The sequence below is a fragment of the Tetranychus urticae genome, chromosome 3, assembly GCF_039701765.1.
Source record: "Tetranychus urticae isolate SD_2017Ah chromosome 3, NJAU_TeUrti_SD_1.0, whole genome shotgun sequence".
Taxonomy (NCBI): domain Eukaryota; kingdom Metazoa; phylum Arthropoda; class Arachnida; order Trombidiformes; family Tetranychidae; genus Tetranychus; species Tetranychus urticae.
In genome coordinates, this window is record NC_142960.1 from 5,168,054 (window position 1) to 5,195,892 (window position 27,839).

Consider the following 27,839-nt stretch of genomic DNA (forward strand, 5'->3'; position numbering starts at 1 on the left):
GATGATGGAAAAGGTTGAAAGAGGAAAATGGTAAAAGTAATCGAAACAATAATAATAGTTGTAATGATGATTATAATGGTGATAATAATGAAATAGGAATGATAAAAGTGGTTGACATTGGGAGAGAGGAAGAAAGAGAAGATTACTTATTTTACTGGTTTACTGGTTTCACTGTTTAGTGAGTGTTTGGGTTTGCTAAAAAGGAACCCAAATTTAAGTCTGAAATGCAAATAACAAAAAAAGGAAAAGACTTGAGGCTTTCTTGATAGCCACAAGGCTTAAAGCCATTCAAAAAGGTAAGTCAGGTAAAAATATATTTATATATATATTTATGGATTGAAACAGTCAAACGGGAAAGGTTATATTTGACCTGTTCAGCTACTAAATCCTGATTCAATATAAATCAACATAAATTAATAAATACGATTGCTTTTCATTTTAACAGCTTTATTGTTGCTGCCTATTGCTACAGCGAAAGTATATATTTAAGTCAACTTTTGGGTTTCAATCAATAAACCTTTCTCTTGTTGTAAACCTACAATCAGTTGTTTGGCCATTTTTCATTTGGAAACATTGAAAGATTGATGGAAATTCAAACCTTTTTTCCTGATATTAATTGGAATGGAAGATATTAACTGATGGTTAAATTAAAGATTTAATCATGTTAAAAGATGATATTTAAAGATATATTAAATAATTCAAGTTAACAGTTGAAGGTAGCAACAAAAATGGGTTTGTTTTGGGTTTGCTTTTGTCATTGGGATTTCAGTTGGTTTGAACCCAAAAAAATGAAAGTAGTGGTTGAAAGAAGGTGAAATAAAAGGTGTATTTTTGGGCAAGAAGCAGTCAAAGGAGAATCAAGGAGGAAGATGATGATGAAGAGGAAAGATAAGATGATTGACAAAAAAAGGTAAGCTAAGGTTGAAAGGAATCATCAATTGAAAGGCAAGTAAATACGATAAAAAGGTAAAGGTTCTCACGCAAGTCTTTTTTTTCCTCATCTTTTTTTTTGCTTCTTGTTGTTTACTGCTTCTTGCAAGGTTGCTTTTTGTTAGTTTTGTGCTATATTGGGTTGACTCTTAACATTTGAAGCTGAGTTTGCTTGAGCAGTGAAAAATGGCCAACATTTACAATTGTCTGATGGGTTTGAAGCATGTTGATGGGCAACGAAAAGTGAATTTGTTAACCTTGAAATATTTAGCAATCCTTTTTGGACAGAGAAATGTTTCAATATTTCAATGATGCAGTAATTCATGGATGTAATACATGATCCATGGCGAGATGAAAGAGTTGAACAGGAAGAGCAAACAAATGGGAAAAGGATGAAAATGGATGAGAAAATAAAATGAATGATTTATTGAGAGAAGGAAAAAAAGACTGGTAAATTCTGGTAAATTGAATGTTTTCACCAATTATTATCATGAGAATGAAAATTATGATGATGGATATGTAATGATGAAGGTGAAGAAAAATGTTGATTAGACTTGATGAGATTCAACAGAAGAGATAAAGAGTAAAGACGAGGGCCAAAAGAATAGGGAAAAGTACCTAAAAATAGCATTCAAGTCTCGTTCATGCCGATTCCAACAAAAAAATTGATTCTATTTTTCGATATAATGCATGTTATCGGGTAAAAGAAAAAGTTGAATGTTGAAAATGCCCTGAACCTTTGTATCTAAATGAATCTTTTTGATGCAATAATGAAACAAAAATTGTTGGCTCATGTTGCAAAAGTTTGTTGTATGAAAAATTAACATGAAAATGATGGGTAAGCAAAGTGGAAACCCACTAATCATCAATGTCATCAGCATCAACATTCAATTGAGGATCATCGCCCCAGCAACCTTGTAATGAGCAAAGAGGGAAACAAGATGGTGAACATTTCAGCTTTGATCAACTTTGATCATTCATTCAGGATAATTATTTAAAATCAACGTGAGCCTGAAGTTACAATCATTACCAGCTTTCGCCATCTTTTTACACCTCTTTCAGTGTTTGTCTTTCACCAATTTTCCTCTTCTTCAAGAATCAGGTTTGATCAATAGATTGATTGGGTGACAATCAAAGCTCATCGATTGAAAACTTGAATCAATGAAGCAAGTTATGCAATAAATTTGCATGTTTGATATTCATTGGCAATTGAATGGCAAGTTTGACGGTAAATTGTGCCTTCAACTCGGTTTGGTTTAATTTCAATTTTTGCTCAACTTTCATCATCGTTTAATGCTTTTATTGCGAATCAAGTTAATTGCTCATTTCTTCAAGAAAGGAATTAAATCAGATTACATTGAAAGTCAGATTTATCATGAAAAATGGTTTCTTGAAAGTAATCTCTAGACTGGAAGCTGCTAGGATTGTTTTTCAATTGCTTTTTTGTTACATTTTTGGTTTGAAAAAAAATGATCAAAATCTTTACTTTGAAATAAATTGTTGCTCTATATCAATGATTGAAATCATCAATAACTTTTGCTGATAAAATGAGCAGAAATTTTTTCTAAAGGTTATTTACGGTAATTAGGTTAGGTCATAATTCACTAATTTAGCCATTTTTGAATGTTGTCTCGTTTCAATGAGAATCACTTTTTTTTGGCCAAATTACAATTCAAGTTGCATTTGAAAGTGCATTTAAACTTTCTTTCAGGATTGCTTTGAAAAGTGTTGTGTTAGTGACAATGAAATGTCAGGATGGAAACTTGAATGCAAGATTATGATAATTTCCTGTCTTTTCTTGTGAAAATAAGATGAAACTGAAGATGAGTGCAGATGACTTTTGGAAAGTCTTTTGGTCACATTCAATTGTCCAAATCCGGTTTGCCCAAATGATTGTCATTCACATGATTGTCTCCATAATCATCATTATCATTTATCCTAATCACAGCAACATTAAAACATTAACATGATTAAAAGATTGAAAAGTAGGTGAATCATGCTAAAGATGCTTTTACCTTGTTATAGAGACTTTACATTTTCCGTTTTTTGTTCATTTTTCAAAAAATGCTTTTATAATGATTTGAAATGATGATGATAATGGATAGGAAAAGTGATGTTGCAATGAATGAACGATAAGAATCATCATGAGGATTCTGAAAGAAATCATAAAATCTAAGCATTTCTTATTCTCTCCTTTATCATGAAAATATCAAACAATTAGGAAAAATCAGCTTTTGATTCGTTTAAACAATACAATTACAAGAAATAAGCAAATTGATTCGTTTAATTGTTCAAATTGATTGAGCAAAAAAATCAGTTTCACTTTAAAACATTGTCTTTTCCCTTTCAACATCAATAACCAAAAACATATAATCAAAAGTCAACAAAAACCTTCATTTGACCTTAATAATAATGAAAGGTTGACTTCCATTGATAATGATGAGTGAAACCAGAAAAATGTAATCAACCAGAAAACGTATTTAACCAGAAAATGTATTGAACCAGAAAACAAAAAAAAGGTAAAACCTGAAAACAGTTATTGACTGTAACCATTTGTTTCTCACTGTTTTCCCATTGATAACAATTAACAGTGATGAATGATGATCGTAATCATTATTTGACTTTTGATGATATTGATAACATCGTTAACCATTTACTTTGATTATAATGAAAAATAATATCAATAAATTAATTAGCGAAAGCATCTTAAATGAAACCAAACAAGAAACAAAAACTGAGTTAACCATTAATATCGTTTTCCAACCCAACAACCCATTATAATTGTAAATGTATTTTTCAACGTAAACCTTTTCAACACAACAATTTGTATCTTTGCTGTGCATTACAATATTAATAGTAATCATATGTTTGATTGTAATTACGCAAAAAAGAGACAATTTAATTGTTTAATCACTGTTGCTCAGTAGTATTTAGATTACACTTTAATGGTGATTACTTGACATGCATAGTGTCTGCTTATGTTCACATGAAAACAATTTGCTGGTTGAAGATTCAAGTGTATCCTCAACTTTCATCTCATTATCATTTTCATCTTCATCATAATCTGAAGCTGTTCATCAAGGAAATACCTGACTCATTGAGTGAGTCAAAATAAATATCATTATTCTTATCATGATAACTTTTGAATGAAACGATTGCTAGTGATAAGCTTAAAGGATGAGAGCCGAACCAATGAAACTTTTGCCAACAATTTTCATCAAATTGACAAAAAGACAGAAAATCGTCTTTTGTTTATTGCCAGTTTTTTGTTGTTTTGCTTGCTGACTTGATTATTGATAATAAATCAGGTTAACAGTGATTTACTGAGTCCACCTTTTGGGTTCTTAAATCACACTGGACACAAAGTTTGGTAAATGTACAAATATAGAATCAATTAAGGTTCAATTAATCTTTGATTAACAGTAATTTCAGGTTTTTGTTATTGAAAGGTAACATTGATATTTGATGAAGATTGAAAGAGTTGATCATTTCTGGTAAACTCAAACTGACCCAGAATCACGTGTAAAATGATGGCTTAACCGATGAAATTGACATTTTTCTTCATTTCATCTTGAAAGCCTACGCATTCAAGCCAATAACAGAATCACAATTATCATTGAAGGGAAAAGCTGAGAGCAAGAGATGAGAAGGAAGGAAATATCAACAAATATCTACAATTTCATATCAACTGGTAATGTTGATCAAGATAAAGGAGAGTAAAGTTGACAAGGAAAAAAATATTGCAAACAATTGTTAATCATATAAATAACCTGGATTTGGTGTAGTTGATCAAGAAAAAAAAGTCTACCTTAACTTGAATTTTTCATCATTTCAACGCGTTTAATGAAAAGTTAATAATCTTGTCTTATATTGGCTGAGGAAGAAGAAGAAAAAATGTTTCAAGAAAACCAGTTACCAAGGTAACTCAAGGTATTTTTAAGCTACAAAACAAGCTTGTTGAGGTTGCCTGAGAACCTGAAAGCATATAAATAATGATTGGAAAAGCGGTAGAAAGAAGTGAAAAAATAATAGCAAAAATAAAGGTAGAGTGAAAGAGGACCAGAAATGTTTGCAATTTGATAAAAGGTGAAAGTGAATGTGATTTGCAGCGTTTTAAGGGTAAAACGCATAAATCACAAATAAGCAGACAGACAGGTAAGACCTTTGTAGTTGTTCAAAAACCCAAACCCAATCTGGTAACCATTCATTTCCAAATCAATTTTGAACAACAGTTGATTAACATTGTAAAGAGCCAAGTTTGACATAAATAGGCCTAAAATAGACTCAAAATACTGTTACATTTTTGTCAGATCGAAGGAGCAAAACCTAAGCTTTCAATGGTTCAGTTGCATTGGTTTTGCAGATTTGCAAACTAAATGCACCCTAAAAGGTCAACATAAAGGTCATAACAGGTTCCAACAGAGAAGAGAGGAAAGAAAGAGATGTAAGTGGTTCTTAAGAAATGTAGAGTAAGTCTTGAGAAGAGAAGAAGAAAAAAAAAGGTTTTCTATTTTTTCTCATCATTTTAAGGGATTTCTTGCGAAGATGGAGAAGAAAGAAAATGAGTCAACAAGAGAGAGATGATTATGGAGGAGACAAGAGATGAAGATCAAGCCCATAATATACGGTTCATAAGGTCAAACTTTGTATTTCACCTTCAACATTTTATTATTATTACCAGTTATTTATATTATTATTGTTATTATAGTTGTTATTATAGTTTTGCTTCATTTTTTCATTTTCATATTTCATACTTTTATAATAAATGGATATTATTTGATTGTATTTATGGGCGAACGAAAATTATTGCTGTTCATTTCATCGCTGGGAGGATCTTATCGCTTTAGATGATTTGATATTAGTAACTATGGGAACAATGTTAATCTGAAAGCTTTTTATTCGTGAACAATTTCAATTGTTTCAGTTTTATAATAATTTTTAGATGAAAAAAAGGTAAATACTTTTGAAAAAGGTTGAAAGAGTTGAAAGATTATTTTGGAAAAGATGGATTTTTCATTTTATCAATGAATTTCAATTGTTATTGAATTGTTATTTTGCTAATACTAAAATGCGATTCTGTCGATTCTGTCAAAAGAAATTTCGTTTTCTTTCTTCCTTCAAGGGCAAGTCTCATGCTGAGGAATCAAGTGGAATTAAGAGAAAGACAAAAAGAAGTAGGAAGATGAACATGGTGAAATGGTGTAAACACTTGATAATCGTTGGAAGACAAAGAAATGAAAAATGTAGAAAATTGTGATTCTCTTTACATGAAAAGGAATAAACAAGGGAAATTTAATGGAAAACATTTTCTTTTTCCATTTTCGTCCAATAGTCTAAGTAAACAATTGCCGTGATGGAACAATTCATTTCATGTTTACCATGTAATCAAGTTGAAATTTGGGTTCATTGATACACATAAAAACATTTAGGTGCGATAAGTTTGCTTGTTTTGTTTGTGCGTTTAAATGTGCAATTAATATGTACACCTTTCATCTTGCAACTTGATTCTGGTTAATCTGAGTAGGCTTCATGAGAAGGATTGTTCATTCAAGGTTATCATGATCATCACTTCTATGACGTTAAGATTGATAAGATGGATATTTTGGTTGAATCGTTTCAACTGGTTAATATCTTCTTCTTTTTTCGCCTTTTCTGAACACTATTCTGGTTAATGTTTATTTTATATCTATTCATATCTTGATGGAAGAATATATAAAATGATATTGATCATGATTGAGTGTTCATTTAAATGAAAGACAAGGAGACCAGAAAAAAATGAGCAAAAGACAATCAACAATTGAACCCGAATATTGATTCATTGTTACCATGAATAGTTGGTTGATAAAGGAGTGAACATTTAAGGCAACCTTTAAAGGGAAACAAACATTGAGCTAAGAAATGTGAATCAATGAAATGATAATGATGATAAAGTAGTCTAAATTATTAAGAAAAATGGAGTTGAAGAGAGAGAAGGAAAACAAAGAAATGAAGATTGAGATGATAAAGATGAAGGGGAAGAGAAGAGGAAACGTAAAGACAATGAAAATGATGAAGATGAAAGTCATAAAAATGAATTGAATGAAATGGTAAAACATAATTCACAATGAATGACAATTTTTAATGGTTCAATGATATAACAATTTAGACTAAGTGTTTATCATCATGTGGGAAGCTCTCTCCCTTCATCAAGATCAACAAGAGAGTAAAAAGTGAGAGGGAAAAAAGAGCATGAAGACAAAGAAAGAGGCAGACAGGGAAAGACAAAGATGAAGAGGAATAGGTTAACGCGTTTACCTTCAAAATAATGGATAATTTCAACAAAGCGGAACGAACTTTTCTTCCCTTAATCTATCTTCTCATCATCACCATCATCATCGTCTTCACTCTTAAGAAACTACTCATTGTTGGCTCCATCTTTGCGATTCTCCCTTTTTTTCATTTTGTTTTCCTTTCTCTTTCCTCTCAATTACCAGAAAAGAGAGAAAAAAAAACAAGACAAAGAAGACAAAGAGAGAGAGAGAGAGAGAGAGAGAGAGAGAGAGAGAGAGAGAGAGAGAGAGAGAGAGAGAGAGAGAGAGATGATGAGAGAGCAAAAGAAGGGCAAAGCAAGTTAAATCTGGTTCCTGTTTGGGCAAGTTTATCATCATAAAAAATGTAGATCAACAGAAGCAGAAAAACAACAAACGGTTTGAACAGCACAGAAGCAGTTACCTTGACAGTAATCATAGCCAATCATGATAACAATTTGGTGCTTTTTGTGTCTTTCACAACCAGAATTTTCTGAAACAACACTTTCTGAATTGTCCTGGAAACACCAGAAAAACTGAAAATATCATTACAAATTTCAATTGAAAAGCAACAACAAAAAGATTTCTCTATTTGTTAAGGTTTCTTTCATTTCTTTTCATCGTTTTTTCGCTTTTTTTCATTCTTTTTACTCTCCATTTTTTTGCTCTCCTTCATTTTCTTCATCTTCTCCTGACTTCGCCATTTTTACCTTGTTTTTGAAACCCACCATTAGGCTCATTTGGATCCAGCTGGGTTTAAAAAAATCAGTTTAATTTAAGTTCAACTCAGCATGAGAACCAATAAATTCATTGATGAACACCGATTAAAATTAAAACTGATAACATGAAAAAAGCTATGTAGACAAAATGGAATCGTGTAAAGAAATGATTCAACCATGAAGATGAACCAGGGAAGATGAGGAAGAAGAAATTGAACTTCTCGTGGTTATATAAAGAATGGATCGATACTTGTTAAGAGAGAGAGAGTCCATGGATATAACCATGGAAATAGTTGAACTTTTTCATCAATGGATTCCTTTAGATACTGAGCAACAATGATCAAGATGAATGGATGGCAATGAATTGGTGATAATTATTACCATCACTTTTCATGGCTTTTCAAATGAAACTTTTCCCTTGCAACATTCAAGTTTCACGAGTTTATTGATATCAAGAGTATAAAATGTTGACGATTTGAATTGCAAACAAAATGGTTAACTCAATTTAAACTGTTTACACTTTTATTGGCAGGTTGCCATGAAAATGCAATGAAAAAAAGGTTAATAGTCTCAATGAGTGTCGATTGTTGCTATTAATATCTAATTGTAATTAGGATACATTTCAACGTCCTTGGTTAATGTCAACTGATGGTGTTGAGAAAGGTGATGTTTCATCTTTACATTAATCATTTTTTTCTGGTGCAAACCATTAAGTTATTATAATAAAATAATCATTAAATCCATCAACCTGATAATGATACTCATTTATGCAATTCACATGTTAAACTTGTAATTGGAAAATTTATCAACAGTTATTTAATTAACTTTGCCTAAATGGATTACCAATTCAAGGTTTGACAATTAACCATTATTTGTATTTCAATTGTAAATTGACATTGTTCAATTGAACACAATTAACTTCAATTGATCAAATTGTAGTTACAATTGAGTTTGCATTTGAATAATGTAAATAAAAATCAAGTTTTTAATGTTGATTTTACAAGGATTGATTGAAAGTCATTGCTCGAGGAAGCTAATGATGCTAATGATGATTATCATGATTATGATGATATCACAAGGTTAGGTTATTGTGAACATTTGAAAAGAGTTAAGACAATAACCATTCATGAAGCATGAACACGAAAGGTAGAAGAAGATGAATATTTGTTCAGATGATAACTCATTTCAGTTGTTTCTTTGCTTCTTTTCATAATATATTTACATTACTTTTTTCTTCATCATTATCTTGGTGCAAGAAAAAAATGAGTAAAATCATCATACATAATTCACTTTGTAATGGTAAACCTTTTTTCACTGTGAAAGACTAAAAATAATGATTATCATGAATAGATTGTATTGTTTATTCAAGCTGACCTTGAGGATAAATTGCAAGGTGAAAAATAGGTGAATCAGGAAGAGATAGAGAAAGAGAAAGAAGAGTTAGATTATCATGATAATGAAAGGAGTAAGTGAAGAAAAACAAAAACAAATGATGTTGTTTTTTCAAAAATTGAACTGGAAAAACTCATTTGTTAACCAGCCTTTAAAAAATACAATTTTCAAAGTAAAGAAGAAAAGAAGCAAAAATGTTGTTTACAATCTTTGTAAGTTCATTGTCTGGAATGAAGATGATGATGATCAGGGAAAAATAGAGAGAGAGAGAGTTGAAGAAAAGGAGAAAAGAAAGACACAAAAAAGGTAGACAGACAATGTTGACTATGTTTGGGATGAAAAAAATGTGCATCATCCATTCACCCATGAATCCAGTGAGCCATTCAAATTTTTTCTCATCTTAATGTAACAAAGAGAGAAAGGAAGATAAATGAGAGAAGGAGTAATGATGATAAATGATGAGAGAGGATGAAAAATGTCGAGAGAGTCAAATAACTAGGAAAGTTGAAAATGGGTTTGGGTTGTAAATATCTCAGCGCCATCTGACAGTAACATTTAGATCTATTTTTCTGGTGCAAACCAGATTAACCTAAATTTTTGGTCTTTGGATTTTTATTTATCATTAGTTAATTTTTTATCTGAGATTGATTTTTATCAGTGATAAGTAATCAAAATTGGTAATTTACTGATTTGGGTGAATATTTATTTAGATGGAAATATGTTTAAGATTACAATTGTTACTCTGCCGCTAATGGAATCAATAATTTACCTTTTTCAATGATAAGATTGAGAAGATAATTATTGATGATAATTAACTAGCTATGGGTGATTAACCTAATGCATAATTTAATAGATGATAACAAAAGGTGGGGAACAAGTTGAACATTTTCAGGCGTAAAATCATACTTTGAATCATTTAAAAGGTTAAAGATTGAATAATAATTGAGTAAACACAATGAATATTGTATAAGTATAAGGATAATCAATTGAAAGTGAAAGATTTACAATTTTTGAAAAGAAGCAGCTTTTAAAGGCTCAAAAAATAGCTGTTCAATAGATGAAGGCAACTTCATTATAATTGTCACTCTACCTGATCAACTGATTAACAAAATATTTAGAAGAAGCAAAAAAAAAATTGAAAAGTTGAAAAGGATCATTATGTTAATCACTGGGAAAAAATTGAACAACATTTCAACATATTTTTACCTGAAAGGGAAAATCGATTCACAGGTTCAAGGTGATGAAAAGAGAATATGATTAAAAGAAAAAGGATAAAATGTTCAAGTGTTGAGAAATGTGTTCATTTAACAATTGAACATTTTTATTGTCATTATTAATGCAAAAATAAAGTAAAAATTTCAACAACAAACTCGAGTTATGATGGAAATAAAACTCTGGAGTAACACTGAATTTACCATGTAATTCAATTTTCTGGATTTAAGATTGTCTTTCAACTCTATTTTACCAAACAAAATCAATAATCATTTAATTCAATGCTCATTGTGATTACAATGCGATTTCAATGGTTTTTTATTTCGCCAGTAAAAACAACTAAATCGCATTTTCAGGTTTGATAAGGATTCATTTATTATCATTATAAGAACCATTAATATTGGATAAAAAATGAGCCTCAATCAGGTGAGTTGAGTTAACAGATAAATGAAGGAAATATTGTAAATTGTCATTAGCAATTCAGTCTGCTCCAAATGATCAAATTAATCTTGAACCATTCAGGGCATTACAAGGTGAGGATAGGATTAGAGGAAAACAATTGAAAGACAATGAAAATAAAGCAAAAATATATCATTGATTTAGCGTAAATCATTGATTAATTTGATTGCTTTAAGACTTTTAAAGCTCATTCCGTTCGCAAGGTTAAGGACATTTTATCATGTGATTGTCAACCTGAAGTTAGATGAAAATGAATGAAAAAGGTTTTCAGTTTTTAATCTAAATATATCATTATTATTATCCTTTGGTTGGCATTTAATGAGAAACATGAAAACCTACGCTTCATGTTTTCATACAATGATATCAGAAAAATACAAAATTGTTCTGAATTTTGTTCCATCATGATATTTGAAAATGGTTTACATGCAGATTGGGTGTAACTTGTATTGTGTTTTTGAATTTCAACCTTCCTTTTAAATAGGTTCAAGTTGAAGTTCAGTTTGTTCATCATTTACTGATATTAAATTGATGATGATTTATTGGATTTAACCAATTGTTAAGGTTTAATCGTTTAATTTGAGAATTTGTTTTTCAGATGAAAATGTTTTTATTTTCATCGATTGGAATTGTTTGTTTGATTAAAAGAGATAATTGTAATTAAGTTTCAATGGTGTTTAATAATGAATGATGAATGAGAGTTTGAGTGATGAAAATTTGTCATCTATTTTCATTGATACACTTTTAGCCAGGATTCAATTGAAATTGTGATGAACATGGATATAAAGAGGAAGATGATGGTTCATGAAATGGTGAAATAAACAGGAAAATGATAAAAGCATAATGGTTCAATGGGAAGAAGAAGATGAAAGAAGATGAAAAAAAGAAGAAAAACCAATATCAATGAAAATAATAATAAAAGGAAATTAGAATTTGCTGTTTATATTGAGTTCATGGCGATGAAACATTTCAATCATCTTCTTCATCATTATTATCGTCAGTATCATCAATATTATCACTTTCATCTCAAGTTTTCTTGTTCAATATTTCAACTTGTACTGAACAATATAAAAAAAGCCTTCACTGGTATCGACTAATTTTCAAGATGAAAATTATAACCAAAACATGAACAGAAAATTGTATTATTATTATATCATGAAAATTAGGTAAATTAATGATCATTTTGCGGTTAATCAAATAGTAAGTTAATCAATGATTATTTCACTAATCAAATTGAAATGCTTAAAGATGAAAGGAATCATTAACATAAATGGTTTTTGCTCATTTCGTGTTGAAGTTGCACACACAAAATCAATTGCCTTTGATGAACAATCATTATTTTTCAATTGATTTTGTCTTCAAAATCAATTTTTTCATTTTTTCGAGATCGAGGCATTAAATTGACGATTTAAATGATTTTCGGCTTGAATTTCATGTAAAAATTGAGATGTTTAAACTTGGTTTTGAAGCCTAAGAAGCTATGGATTTCTGGTTCTGTCAATTTTGAGCAAAAACATTGGAACCAAATCTTTTGGTTGATCCAAAAATGATTTATCCTGATCTCTGCTTATAATTTATAGCTAAAAATTTAGGAATTGGAGTTGAGCCTTGCATCAGGTGGACAGACTGAATGTGATTGATCTTTAATCAATATTATTTGTGAAACTGAGTCTCAAAATTGTACTAATACTCATCGAATCATCAAACCTAAATGTTATCATTCTATTCAATTATTCTGAATCAAGAATCGGAAGCTCTACAATCTTGCCAATCTGTATAAACACAGAGTATCAATCACGTTTGATACAAATCAAATTCAGTTGCAACTTCAATTCTTATGTAGGTGGTGAATACTGGCCATCTGAACAGTAAAATTTCAATAGCTTCCCATACATCATGCATCAACCTCACCATAACGATTGACTGGTTTGATATTTTTTCAATTAAAAATGCTGAAATATAAAGTCTTCAAGACATCAACACAAACATAAAATCTGAAACTGTTTATATTCAAGTAATAGATATGTTTACAGAGTTGAAATTTCAACTTCTCAATGGAAACGATAAAACAAAATCGTAAAATATTCCGTTCAAGTTTCAACATAACCACTTCGTACTGATCGGGCGAACCGAAGTTTTCATCGAGTTAGCGATTAAACGTTTAATCCTTCAATTGTTGAAACAAATAATCACTATATTAAATAATTAACCATGAAAACATGATAAACGATTGAAATGTTTTCACTTTTATATAAAAAATTTGGCTGTTAAAGTCAAATAATAGGCTAAACATTTATTAATCACAATCAAAATGAAGCATAAAATGGCAATTGAATCGAAATAGATGTGAAATTAAGTCGATAGGTTCAATTAACTTACCTCGTATAATTTAAGTGCGTTATAATCAACAAAATCCAATTGTCTATCATCGAGGTATTCAATGGGCTTCAATTGGGAATCTCTAAGGCCAACTTTGTCAACAAGAATTTTGAAATTCTGTAATTAAGGGAAACAATTGTCAACAGGAATCAAACATGGATGAACATGAGTAAAGAGAAACAAATTAACGTTTTAAATTGCAAATTACAATCAATAACCATTTAGCAAGTAAAAAGTAATCATTTTGTATCTTTACAAATTTAATTTGAATATTGACTACTAAAGATGTAAATGATGAGTGGCAAGGAAAAACAAAACAAAATCAAGTTAACTCTAATAAGCAATTTATCATAATCACTGATTGTCAGTTCGGAGAAATGTTCATTGACACATTCAACACTATACTAATATTATGTATTCATGATAAATTATTCACTTCAGGGTCAGGGTCAATGTAAGATTGAATTAGATTGAAAAAGTTGAATAAGAAAATCGATAAAACCAAACCAGATGAACAATCAATCTAACCAAGTGTTAATTGCTTAAACCAAAAGAATCGCACAATTATTCTTACTTAATTAACATTTAAAACTAGGATTGTATAAATCATTAGGTTTGATTAGTTTAGTCTCCATCGAACTAATGGATATTTTTGGCAAAGTGGACCAAATTCAACCAAATTTCCAGCTGCAATGCCTCAAGACCTAAAGATGTTGAATAGGAAATTTGGTTGAAATCGGTAAACTGGTCTTTCCTCTAGCGTTGGCCATTCGTGACTTTTTTCATCTCAAGTCTCAACAATTACGCTGAGACAACAATTGACAATTTTCAAGATTACATAAGAAATGATAGAATCCTAATTAACCAGAAATTGAATGTTGGAGTGTTGATTAACTTGTTATTGTTGTCTTTCCTTGTAACCATCAATTTGTCACTATTTGATTGTAGATGAACTTACCAATGCAAGCCATTGCTTGTTTTTGCCTAAAACAGTGTCCGCTCTTGTTGACCAAACAATGTTGTATTCAATCAAGAAAACATGAAATTGTTGATCATAAACTTTAATCCATTCCCTTTTCCTCCAATCAACACCATCATATTCAACTAACACCTGAAAAAAGAGAGAAAAGGATTCATTAAAAATTGGGTTAAAATAATGATTCTTGAATAGAAATAATTGCATAATTATTGATTGAAACCAGAGATGATAAAGGTTACCGTAATTAACTGTAATTATAATCGATAATGGAAAATGAGAAATGCAAATATTTTAATTATCAATTCAATTTAACCAATTTACAGTTTCAATTTTTCTTGTCATTCATTTTTTTTCAAATTATTACAAAACGCAAAAGCTATTAATAGAGTTGAATTTCAACTGAAATCAAGTTTAGTACAAATTGGTTGGCAATCAAAAGTAAATATCAATTAATGATAATCAAGTCCACCAGAAATTAATAGAGAAACTGATTGACAGCGATTTAACATAATGCCAATAACCTTTGGGTATGTAAAGCATTTGTCCTTGTTCAAGGCAACACTCAAGGTAGGGTAATGAGGGAAACATGGGAAACTTTTCAACATCAACCGATTCAACATCAACCTGACTTGTATTGGAAAGAAGGTAATCAGAGAAGGGATAAACTGAACCGGGTTCAGTTGAACTTGAATATAATCTGATGTATTTACGGCCAACAACTTGAGCCAACAAATTATCATAAGGATCAAAGTGTAGAGGTGAGACGGTTCCCCATGGACCAAACCAGCCATTGATGACAATGTTACCAAGACTGTTGATCTCTTCATCAGTCTCAATGGTCCGTCCAAGTCCACAGTAGTCGGGTATGGAAAAGTCGTGAGACAGTTCGGTGCACTGTTGAAACAATTCTTGCTGTGCAATGTAACCTTTACCACTTCCATCGACCCAGTGTTTGTCAATGAAAGAGTCGACCGTCATTAGGTTTTGACTCCATTCACTGTCGGTGTATTTTGCTCCAATTTCAACTGCAACTGTTCGAGCTCCTATTCTGGACAAGATGTACTCTAATGACCAATGGTGATTCGATTGTGGATTGTAGGCTGGCCAATGGTCCATGGCTCCGGTAATGATGCAAGGTTTTTCCAGTTGTAACAATTGTTGAAAGGTTTCCAAAGATGGACAGCAAATGGAGTCTATCTTTTTGGCTGAATCGATTGGTTTAATCAAAACTCGTTGCCTTGATTTAATATCATCTGACAATGTTTTCCACTTCAATGAGTAACAGGGAGCAATGAGTTGATGAAGTTTACTGGCCATTTCAGATGCAATCCCATTCATAATTGGTGGACACATTATACAAGCCAAGTCAGCCACTTTTATCAATAATTGTAAACTTTCCAAATCCATTCCTTTTGGTAATAAACTTTCATTACTCTTTACCTGAGCCTCAGTTTCAATCGCATCTTCATCGCTATCATCTAATTCACTTTCATTGAGAGAATGTTCATTTAAAAGGTAAATTTGACGCAATTTTAAAATTATTTTAGCCACACAAATGTAACCATAAAAATATCTATAGTCAATCTTGATCGACTTCCAATGTCCAATATTTAAATATTCCCAGGCAAAATCAAGAAGAGTTTCACATTTCTCAAGGAAACATGATAACTGGTTGGCTGTTAGTCGTTTCATTTCACGTGGATCAATGTGTAAATTTGTTGGTAAACATGATGAGTGGAGATGAAGTTGTTCATGTTGCCCTGGCATTTGATGAGCATTTTTGGGTAAACCAATCAAACTCATGATGCATCTAAATTGTGTATAAAAATAGGTTCCAATTATTGGTTCGCGTATCAAGTTGAGTTCATCAGTGGCAGTGTTGGCTCGAGTTGATAACAAACCATTTATATTGTTCAAAACATCATCAACTGTTTCCATAGCAATTTTATTAGATTGAATGTCAAGTTATCGAGAATAATGTTCACTTTTATCAATTTTATAATAATCCTTATTTTGTGGTCTTTTGATGCACTTTTTTTATCCAATTTTGGGTCTTTTATTACGTGCCTCTCTATTCACAAAGCTTATAACGTAGTAGGTCAACTACAATATTCACAGATAAAAAATAACCTGAATAGAGAAGTAATAACTTTATTATTAAATGCAATTAGATGTAATTAGAAGTGTGAAACAAATGTTAGTGAAACAACAAAATATCAATTCAAATAACACTCTTTGAAATTAACCTTTACCTAAAATGATAATATTCAAATTTAATCATTTATTAATTTTCCCTTTAGTAGGAAATAATTTGAGATTCAATTTTCAGGCCTAAAATTGATCAGATATTCAAGTAACATGTTGTGGTTGAAGAGGTGATATTGCAATCAGTAAATCACTCGAGATGAAAGTAAAGAGGATTTATTTTGATAGACTTTTATTTTTCGTTTCATTGGATAAATTAATAAAATTGAAGCTTAAAAACGTTGAAATGAGGGAAAAAATAGAAACAATAAATTGTCATTGTTTCATTAAATTGGTAAATGAAGAAACAGGAAAGATGAATTGGAAAGAGAAATGAGAGTAAAAAGAAAAGTAGATTGAATGTAGAACGATGTTATTATGAAGTTCGATTGAAAGGGAAACCAGTTAAGAATTGCGATTGATGATGCATATCGAATCATTAGTGGTTGTGAACCATTCAATCGAAACAATCGATAGCGAACAAAATGATGAGAAAATTTCAAACTATATTTGACCACGTTGAAGGTAGAAGAAGAAAAAAAGGGAAAAGTTGTGATAAAGTTGCGTGTATTTTGTACATTATTGTTCATTTTTTTTGTAAGAATGTTTTTCGATTATTTATTTTTTGCTTCAACCTGTACTGTTAGAGAGGAAAAAAAGAGGGAGCCGATGATTAACTGAATGAGGACGAAAAGACAAGGAATACAATAATTACTGTCATCATTTGTTGGTACATCAAGACTATTACCAGGAATAGATGGCGCACAAAATTGATGCCACTTGAGGAAATTTCAAGAGGAAGGTAAGAAGGGAAAAACAGGGATGAAAGAGGACGTGATGATGAGGATAAGATGAAGATGAGAGAGAGAGAGAGTTGATGTTTTTTTCTGATTGGGCTTTACAACCGGTTTATTGAGATGAGTGCGAGTGAAAGATGAGAGTTGTCCTAGATACAAAACAAGCTTTACCTGAAACCAAAAAAACTAGCTTTCCAGGGTATGAGCATAACAAGTAAAATTTGATTCCTCTTATAGACTTTCAATCTTTCCGCCAACATCATTCCTTATTTCATCATGATCGTGATGATTATCATCATCATTTTATGCTTGTTTTGTTTCATTCACATGCATCAAAAATGAGCAAAAAACGACCAAATTAAAAGTAAGAATCAAGTTGAAAATGTTGGCCATATTTCAACAATTACATGTCTTTTTATATCAATGAGCTTTTCATGCAACTATTTACAGTTTTTGGCCTTAATTTTGGCTCAAAAAGCGCATTATAAAGAAACAAAAAGTAACCACAATTGAAACTGTCAATCTGATTGACTGTTTAAATGAATGACAATCAAATTGAAAGACAAATTTTGCATGAAATCAAATAGCATTTGAAATGCGAGTTGGAAAAGCAATGTAAGGCAAAAGCAGTGAAAATACATTGGAGCAGTACGAAGTTGTTTGTCAATATTTCCAAGTTCATCAGTTTGATTGTTGGGTCAAAATTTATTGATGAATAATGGCAATTTGGTTTTCCTATTGATTAATTTATAAGGTAAATTTAAATGGGTAGATGTAATCATACGTTAAGGTTGTTTTGCTCAACAATTTAGGTTGTAAGAAGAGGAACAACTTGGATCACTCTGTATGTTTGTTTCAATATGGTTAAACCTGAATCACCATGATATTGCTTTAATTGGTTTTTCATTACAAGAATGGTAAAAAAACACTGATTACATATCAAGGGATACTTGAAAGGAAGGTAACCAACTAACTTGACATAAATATTTAAAACAACTTTGTCATGATTTAATTTCCATCTTTTAGAAGTTCATTTTAATTAGCTGAATTGAATATCCTAAGGTTTCAATCAATTAAGAAAAGAAGAAAAAAATATTTCTTCCAACATTATGCAAGGTTGAGTATATTTTTGGGTAATTTGGCTTACCGTTAAATCGTTGTGCTTTGTATGGGATCTATTTGAAGCTCGAATGATACCTTGACGCCAGTTCCATTCGTTTATTTTTTTGACTTTAATTTTACTCGATGTTGTTACACATAAAAATCGTTTACCAACTATTTCATCCCTCCATTTGTAGGCCATCTCCTGCTGATCAGTGGTAAGGAAAGGATAATCTTGACTTGAGTTGTAAGCTTGTCAATAATATTGCTTTCAAATGATGGGTTTAACGGCGATTTTTTTATTCCCTTGGTGTTGACAAAATGGTTTGATTCTAGTGATAGACTGATGGCGCTTTTGATGGTAATGTTGCAAGTGTTGCCCTGCTTTATGGTTGATGCTGGTGATTCAGTTAACAAATACCATCTATACATTGCTCACAACATGTGGGACAAATTAGCATTGATGATGATCCTCAACTTTTTATTTTTTGCTGCAGATTCTCTCCTTTTTTTGTACACATTAACACACATGAATAACAAAATATTATATAATGCAACATAAACTTGAAAAGGTGAGGAATGGAAACAACTTGTGATTAATTGGTATCCTGAATGATCCTTTGTTTGATTATCGATATTGATGTGGAAAGATGAGAAAAATCACAAACACTGAACACAATCATAGCCTTTTAATTGCACCCATTTTCCGTTGAATTGATATCGATCGTTGAGTAATGGTTGGTGGAACAATACATAAGCGCGCGCTCCAAGAATTGACGGTAAAACTTGCAATTATAGTGGAACCTAATAAACCTGGTAACACACAATACACCAACAATTGAAACTGTTGAAAAAAAGAAAGAGAAAATGCGAAATTAGAAAATATGGAATAAATATTATCAATAGAATTGAAATGAAAAGGTTGTAAAGGTTGAAAAGGTAAAAAGGTAAGTTGAATGAAGAGCGAAAGAACGGTTACAAAATAGAAATACAATTGAAGCTGAAATTAGTGGACGGTTGCAATCAAAATTCACAGTTGAGAATAAAAAATAACAGTCATCTGTAAATTGGACCTGATTGGTGGTTAATCAATTAAAAGATGATAACAAAACAAATCACAATCATTGTTGTAGATACACAAATAAAAATGGAAGGTGAAACAAGTCGCAATGGAAAGAAAGGAGGGAAAGAAAGTGAACCAAAATGAGCGAGAAATTAAGAGATGAAATAGATGATTTAATGTATTGGGGTAGTGATTTATGGGGGGCAGAATAAATGAGATGAAGAGAGAAAAAAATGTCAAAGAAAAATGGAGGGATAAAAGAGATAAAAGAACGATGAAAATGAATAAAGATTACAGTTGTTTTTTACAGCTCTAAACATGGAAGAAATGTTGAAGGAAAGCTAAAAAGAATGGAAAATCTGGAGTTGGTCATTATCGTAATGAAACATTGATATTATTTCCAAAATTAAAGGTAGGTTAGAAGGTTAAGGATTACGATTAAAGATGAATTGATTACTTACATTTAAATGATGAACAAATCGACAACAATTGGAATGTAAAACTGAAAAATATAATGTAAAACAACGAGATGGTGATTGGTAATGAAGGTTGAGTGGTAGCAAGAAGTAAGGAGAAAGAAGCAGAAAGGGAAAACTGTATAAGAAATGAAACAGAATCAAGATTGCACAATTTAATTTGTATTATAACCTTAATTTAGATGATAATAGTAATCCTAATGGAACAAATAAAGTCACCAGTAATCAATTAATAATATAATACAATTAGATTCATAATAATAATTAATATAATAATATTAATAAATGATGTTTTTTTCATATAATAAACAAACTCTCGACATGAAAATCCTAACTGTCATATAAAAATACCTTAGTTACCAAGTTTATGGTTGTTAAGGGGTGGCTTACTTTTACCGACCAACCTTTTTTGGGTTAATCTGGTTTTTTAGCTATTTTCTGGTTTATCAGGGTAAATGACCTTAAAGATGAAGATGGAAAGAAATGAAATGTTCATCTTCAGTATCATCTTCATGATTATTTATTTCATTTTCCTCTCATTTTTTTGCTTCTTCTCAACTTTAGAGATTAAACAATTTAAGTTTCTTTATAATTGCTTGCCCATTCGGAGAGGTTTTAAGGCAAATTGTAATTTATTAATTATCAAAAGAAATGTAAAAATCTATCAAATTGGTTTATTTTTTTTCCTCTTTACAACTTAATGTTGATTAGTATTAAAGGATCAACATCATGTTGCCCATTAAATTTTCATCTTACATGAATAGTTCATTGGTTATGTTCAGATCTAAAGATTTGCTTGGACTGAATTATCGCCTTTTGATTTACCGTGAAAATGAAATGGTCAAAAGAAAGTGAATTGATTCTATAAATTGGGTTGATTTGATGTTTGATTGTAATCAGTTTTTATAAATATCACTTCAAGTCTTGTATTGATCGAGTACATTTATTGACGCAACATTCATTAAATAACAGTTACACTATTAATTGTTAACGCAGTGTTTTAGGTTAACATGATTTAAACAATCTCTTTGTAAACGTTAACGAAATGCAATTTTTTCATGAAAATTGCTAGTAATAATACAATGCATTTTTGGCACAATTGTCATGTATTGGCAGAGGATTCCTTTGGTTATTCTTGCTTTGGTTTCCTCAACGAAAAGTCTTTTTGGAGCCTTCCATTACTTGAAGGTAATTTTGAAGAGATGTTTAGACCAGAAGTCAACTAAAATCCATTTTGATTTAGTTAAACAGTTATTCAAAACTTCTCGAGTGTGTTAAGAAGGTGAGTTATTGTAAACCAGATGCGATTCAAGGAGAGAAAAGAAAGTTATTCTGAATTGATATTTTGTTACTTGTAAAGCAAAACATTTGTTTAATATAAAAAATGAAATTTTACTTACCAAATGAGATCCAATCAAGAGTAAAAGTTGATGCAATTCATTCACTTGATACAAATGGCTTAGCTTTCATGATAATCAAATTTCTACTCGAAAAAGACACGATAGTGATGGGTAATAGTAAGGTTCCGTGAGTGGTGCAAGAAGTACCTTGTATCTAGTCGATAAATCTTGCACAGACAGATTAAATCTATTTTTTTTTATATACTGGTTTATGCTGTGGATATTTTTTATAGTATTCTTCTAACTGAGCAAGAGCATATGGATGATTTTTATAGCTTTCTTCTATGGCAGATTGTGAAGATTGAGCAGCAATACATGCTTCATTCAATACAGAATCAGCACCACTAGATAAAACACTAGCAGATTTTGCGTGTTTTACAGAACTTTCAGCAGCAGCACGAGCAGCAGCTAAATTTTGTTCAACAGTAGAACGATCAATTTTATTTTTATTAGTATTGGAACTGGTTTTATGCTCTTTCTTAGGACCCATATTCATATTCATTCTTGGGATTATTCAGTAAATGTGAAGATATTTTACCCGTGTTTACGAACCATCACTCCTAAGGTTTCAGAGTTGGTAGAGATCAAAAACCGATAAAACTAGAAAAACCATGCATATTCAAATTGTAATTTTGACACAATTAAAATAATTCAAAATACACAAAAATTATTTGTATAAAATAAAAACAATAAAGCAAGACATTTAGCATTAGTTTGTGTTGTGCTCGATAGATGTCAATAGGTTAAAGGATCAACTTTGGATCCGATACAATATCTGTTAAATTATCTATCATTTAAAATGAGTTTGTTAATCAAGATAATTAAGATTTGAACATAATAGATGGCGTTTAATCTCATCAAAATTACGCTGATTAAATGTCGTAAAGACACCGAAGTTAGTGGATACTTGCATCGATTGACTGAATAATGAATTGATAGTGACAGACTGACTTTAAGTCGACCTTTGACACCTTATACTCAATTATGGAATAATTAATAAACTCATTTACTGAAAATCACCACGATGTGTAATTCTGGTCTTGATTGTTGCTGTTCAACACTTTTGTTAAAGCTTTATTGTTCAAATTTTAACATTTTAGAGCAATAACTACGCTTTGTTTTAACATATTTGCGCTGAAAAATAAACAAGATTTTGAAACAATTGATTATCAGATCCTTGCAATTTGATTGTATCCTGACTGTAACAATAAAATAGTGATTTAATGTTATCCAATCTTTACTTTTGCTCAATTATTCCTTCATTTTGTCATTAATTATATTGTGAAGCGACCAAAAATATTTCCTATTGACTAAGTTAATCATTTCTTTCATTCCACCGTTGGAATAGGCCATTTAAGTTGACCTATTCACTGTGAAATTGCTCTTAATATTAACACTGTTTAGCGCTATCTTTTGACTCTTTTCAAGAATGTCTCAGCAACAACTGGATCAATCAACTTTTGTTCAAAGAGCTGTATATCTAATTGAACAAATCTCGACCAATTTACAATTCTTTATGGCTTCAGTATGGAACTTTACTTCAGAACATTTACTTTTTTTGGTTTTAGTGACCATAAAATGGACTCTCTGGCTACTTCGTGGTATTGGTTTACCTTCAGCTTATTCCATGGGAAGCACAGTTCACCTTATTAAACACCTTACCAAGACAAATAACAACATCTCTATGAATAACTGTACTCGATAATTAACCAAGAAAAAGTGCATTTGTATTAGTTAAATAAATTCAACATGAAGAGAGACAATAATTTGTCACAATATACAAGTCCACAGGTTAAAAGAATTGCTAGCAAGTGAAATACGCGGTTGTTACTATTGGAAGAAAACAATTATCACATTTATGTACAACTTGAAACAAATGGCCAAAAAACGGGTGAAAATTAATTTCTTTCGAATAACGACTCTGGTGGTTTGTAGGGACATGGAAATTGAATCCATTTGGCGATTTAAAAAGTTCTCCAATGAAAAGTTTTCGAGAAAATCGAGGTTAAAGTTTAAACTTCGATCGCATTTTGTGCAAAAATTGAACAAGCTTTTGCAATGAAACTTATTTTGTTTGTACAGCTTTTGATGAACAATCAGAAAATGATCTTAATTTGATCAATAAAGTTTCGTTTTTTCTGTAGAACAAATGAGTTTGTTTTTTATTTAAATCGATCGCATTCAGTGATGGTAAAAGTTAACTATCTGAAACTTGATATTCGTCGATAAAAGTTATTGGTACACATCGTGGATAAAATCATTTTTTCAATCTATCAACTGTTCTCTTGATTTCGGCCATTTACCTAAAAACTTTGAGCCTCGATATTTCGAATATGGTAGCACCTAGAGTCCTCATTTCTTCACTAATTTAATCATTTACTAACCAATAATCCTATGCAATTAAATAAGTTTGCATTAGTTCTTTCGAATTAAGATATTAAGGCTTTAAATGCACAAGCAACAACTTATTTAACAATCCAAACTCAAATGAACCAATATCTTGGTAAATAAAGCAATTTTCTGGTTTAGTTTGTAAATGAAATGCAAAGAATGCTGCCAACGGCTCGAACAATTGAGTTGAGAGTTTATACTTAGTGGGCTTTGTAGAGACATAGAAACTTAGTCTATTGGTGCTAATAACTAGTACATGAGATGGACAGTTGTCTAGAAAATCGAGGTCGAAGTTGAAACTTCGATCGCCTTTTGTTCAACAATGGAAGTAGCTTTTGCAAAGAGACTTATTTTGGTATTGTAACTTTTGATAAAGAATTGCAAAATGGTCTTATTCTGAGAAATAACATTTTCTGTTTCTGTAAAATAGATCAAGTTCGATTTTTAATTAAATCAACCGCATTCGGTGGCCATAGTAGTAAGAGAGCTGAAACTCAGTAATTGTCGATAAAAGTTATTGGTACACATCGTACATCAGATACTTTTTTTAATAAATAAACTGTTCTCTTGATTTCGGCCATTTCCCTAAAAACTTTGAGCCTCGATTTTTCGAGTATGGGTGCACCTACAGTCCTCATTCATTCACTAATTCAGTCATTTACTAATCAATAATCCTATGCAATTTAAAAACTTTTGATTAGTTCGTTCGGATTAAGATATTTTGACTTTAAATCCACAAGCAACAGCTTATTCAACAAACCAAACTCAAATAAACACATAACTTGGTAAATAAAACACTTTTCTGGTTAAACTAACAAATGAAATGCAAAAAGTATTGCCAAAAGCTCGAAAGTTTGAGTAGAGAGCTGAGACTTGGTGCATTTGTAGGGACATAAAAACTGAGTCCATTAGCACTATTATCTAATTCGTCCTATGAACGCTTTTCTAGAAAATGGAGGTCAAAGTCAAAAGTTCTATCGCCTTTTGTTCGGCTATGGAAGCAGCTTTTTTCATGAAACTTTCATACAATTAATTCACTTTTAGTACACAACCAGAAAATAGTCGTATTTTAAGAAATAACATTTTCCTTTTCTGTAAAACAGATCAAGTTCGATTTTTTAGTTGAACCGACCGCATTCTGTGACTATAAAAGTTGGAGAGCTGAAACTAATTATTAGTTGATAAAAATTATTTTTAAAAATAGTAGCTTAAATAATTTTTTTAATTTGACAATAGTTCTCTTGATTTCGGCCGTTTATCTGAAGTCTTTCAGCCTCAATATTTCGAGTATGGCATAATCTACAGTCCTTATTATTTGACCAAACATTGGATTGCATTATGGGCTATAACAATATATGAATGAATAACGAGTCAAATCCGAGTTTATTGATTTAATAATGAGTATCCTTAAATTAACATCTAAGGTTTGTGTTTGATTCAACACAAATCTTCTTTGAGCTACATTCAGCTTTATAAAGCAAGTTTCAAATCGAACAATTTACTGTAAAGTAAATAATGAATGCTATAACTTATTTTTCAAGATCTTTTATAATTGAATATTGCAGTATATTATAACCCATAATGCAATCTAATTTTTGGTCAAATAATGGTGGTTTTAAGTGGTGCCATTCGCGAAATATCGAGGCTCAAAGTTTTTAAATAAATGATCAAAATTAAGAGAAATATTGATAAAATGACAAAATTAACAAATGTATGATGTGTAGCAGCAATTTTCATCGACAAATATTAAGATTCTTCTCTCTAACTCTTATGGCCACAGAATGCGGTCGGTTCAACTAAAAAATCGAACTTGATCTGTTTTAAAGAAACAGAAATGTATTTTCTCAAAATAAGACCATTTTCTGGTAGTTTATCAAAATGTTAATTAATTGAATGAAGTTTCATGGCAAAAGAAGGTTCAATAGCCGAACAAAAAGCGATCGAAGTTTTAACTTCGACCTCCATTTTCTAGAAAACTGTCCATCGGATGAATTATTTAAAAGCACTAATGGACTCAGTTTTTATGTCCCTACAAATGCACCAAGTCTCAACTCTCTATTCAAATTTTCGAGCTTTTGGCAGCCCTTTTCGCATTTCACTTGTTAGTTTAACCAGAAAAGTGGTTAATTTACCAAGATATTGGTTTATTTTATTATAGTTTGGTTTGTTAAATAAGTTGTTGCTTGTGCATTTAAAACCAATTCATTGTAATCACAATGCGGCAATCGAAGATTTTTAAATTGGAAAGAGCTATTAGTATGTGAAGGATTAAATTAGTGAAAAAGTGAGGACTGTAGGTGCTACCATACTCGAAATATCGAGGCTCAAAGTTTTTAGGTCTATGGTCGAAATCAAGACGAAGAGTTGATAAATTGAAAAAAGTATTTGATCCACAATGTGTACCAATAACTTTTATCGACAAATATCAAGTTTCAGCTCTCTGAATCTTATAGCCACCCAATGCGGTCTATTTAACTAAAAATCGAACTTATATGTTTTACTGAAATCACAGAATATCCTTTCGCAAAATAACAACATTTTCTGACTTTTCATCAAAAGTTACATTACCAAAATAAGTTTCTTTGCAAAAACTGGTGCCATAGCCGCACAAAATGCGAGCGAAGTTTTAACTTTGACCTCCATTTTCTAGAAAACTGTCTATCTTCTGAATTATTTAATAGCACCAATGGACTGAGATTTTATGTCCCTAACAAATGAACCAAGTCTCAAATCTCTACTCAAATGTTCGAGCTTTTGGCAATACTTTTTGCATTTCATTTGTTAGTTTAACCAGAAAAGTGGTTTATTTACCAAGTTATGTGTTTATTTGAGATTGGTTTGTTAAATAAGCTGTTGCTTGTGCATTTAAAGTCAAAACATCTTAATACGAATGAACTAATCGAAACTTTCTAAATTGCATAGGATCATTGGTTAGTAAATGATTAAATTAGTGAAAGAATGAGGACTGTAAGTACTACCATACTCAAAATATCGAGGCGTAAAGTTTTTAGGTAAATGGCCGAAATAGAGAGAACAGTTTATTTATTACAAAAATTATTTATGAACGATGTGTACCAATAACTTTTATCGACAATTACTGAGTTTCAGCTCTCTTACTACTATGGCCACCGAATGCGGTTGATTTAACTTAAATTCGAACTTGATCTATTTTACAGGAACAGAAAATGTTATTTCTCAGAATAAGACCATTTTCTAATTCTTTATCAAAAGTTACAATACCAAAATAAGTTTCTTTGCAAAAGCTACTTCCATTGTTGAACAAAAGGCGATCGAAGTTTCAACTTCGACCTCGATTTTCTAGAAAACTGTCCATCTCATGTACTAGTTATTAGCACCAATAGACTAAGTTTCTATGTCTCTACAAAGCCCACTAAGTATAAACTCCCAACTCAAATGTTCGAGCTGTTGGCAGCATTCTTTGCATTTCATTTACAAACTAAGCCAGAAAGTTGCTTTATTTACCAAGATATTGGTTTATTTGAGTTTGGTTTGTTAAATAAGTTGTTGCTTGTGCATTTAAAGCCGAAATATCTTAATTCGAAAGAACTAATGTAAACTTTTTTGTATTGCATGGGATTATTGGTCAGTGTTTAATTAAATTAGTGAAAGAACGAGGACTGTAGGTGCTACCATACTCGAAATATTGAGGCTCAAAGTTTTTAGGGAAATGGCCGAAATCAAGAGAACAGTTGATAGATCGAAAAAATTATTTGATCCACAATGTGTACCAATAACTTTTATCGACGAATATCTAGTTTCAGATAGTTAACTTTTACCAGCACCGAATGCGACCGATTTAAATAAAAAAAGAACTTATTTGTTCTACAGAAAAAACGAAACTTTATTGATCAAATTAAGATCATTTTCTGATTGTTCATCAAAAGTTGTACAAACAAAATAAGTTTCATTGCAAAAGCTGCTTCCGTTGCTAAACAAAAGACGATCGAAGTTTAAACTTCAACCTCGATTTTCTCGAAAATTTTTCATCGGAG

The 27,839-nt window shown here is 30.9% G+C and overlaps 2 protein-coding genes across 6 annotated transcripts in view; both read right to left on the minus strand.

Moving 5' to 3' along the window:
• Positions 1 to 20,360, minus strand: part of Kdm3 (Lysine demethylase 3) — a 48,711-nt gene extending 28,351 nt beyond the window's left edge. Inside the window, exons 1-4 of one of the 4 annotated variants that reach the window (XM_089269525.1) lie at positions 20,021 to 20,360; positions 18,543 to 19,340; positions 14,334 to 14,486; positions 13,376 to 13,492 (exon numbers count right to left, since the gene is read on the minus strand). In XM_089269525.1, coding sequence (XP_089125651.1) covers positions 13,376 to 13,492; positions 14,334 to 14,486; positions 18,543 to 18,698 — 426 coding nt within the window. In that variant the 5' untranslated portion in view covers positions 18,699 to 19,340; positions 20,021 to 20,360. Of the gene's footprint in view, positions 1 to 13,375; positions 13,493 to 14,333; positions 14,487 to 18,542; positions 19,482 to 20,020 lie in introns of those variants that run through there. The other 3 variants (XM_089269523.1, XM_089269524.1, XM_015939213.3) reach the window with 3 other exon arrangements.
• A 599-nt stretch (positions 20,361 to 20,959) lies between these two features.
• LOC149093224 (uncharacterized) lies at positions 20,960 to 22,141 on the minus strand. 2 transcript variants are annotated; one of them, XM_089269526.1, is made up of 2 exons: positions 21,436 to 22,141; positions 20,960 to 21,296 (listed from the first exon to the last, which is right to left on the minus strand). In XM_089269526.1, the coding sequence occupies exon 1, from the start codon at positions 21,935 to 21,937 to the stop codon at positions 21,623 to 21,625; it is 315 nt and encodes a 104-aa protein (XP_089125652.1). In that variant the 5' UTR covers positions 21,938 to 22,141; the 3' UTR covers positions 20,960 to 21,296; positions 21,436 to 21,622. The 2 variants fall into 2 exon arrangements, with proteins under 2 accessions (XP_089125652.1, XP_089125653.1); XM_089269527.1 differs by having other exon boundaries at positions 20,960 to 21,367.
• Between the last annotated feature and the right edge of the window lie 5,698 nt (positions 22,142 to 27,839).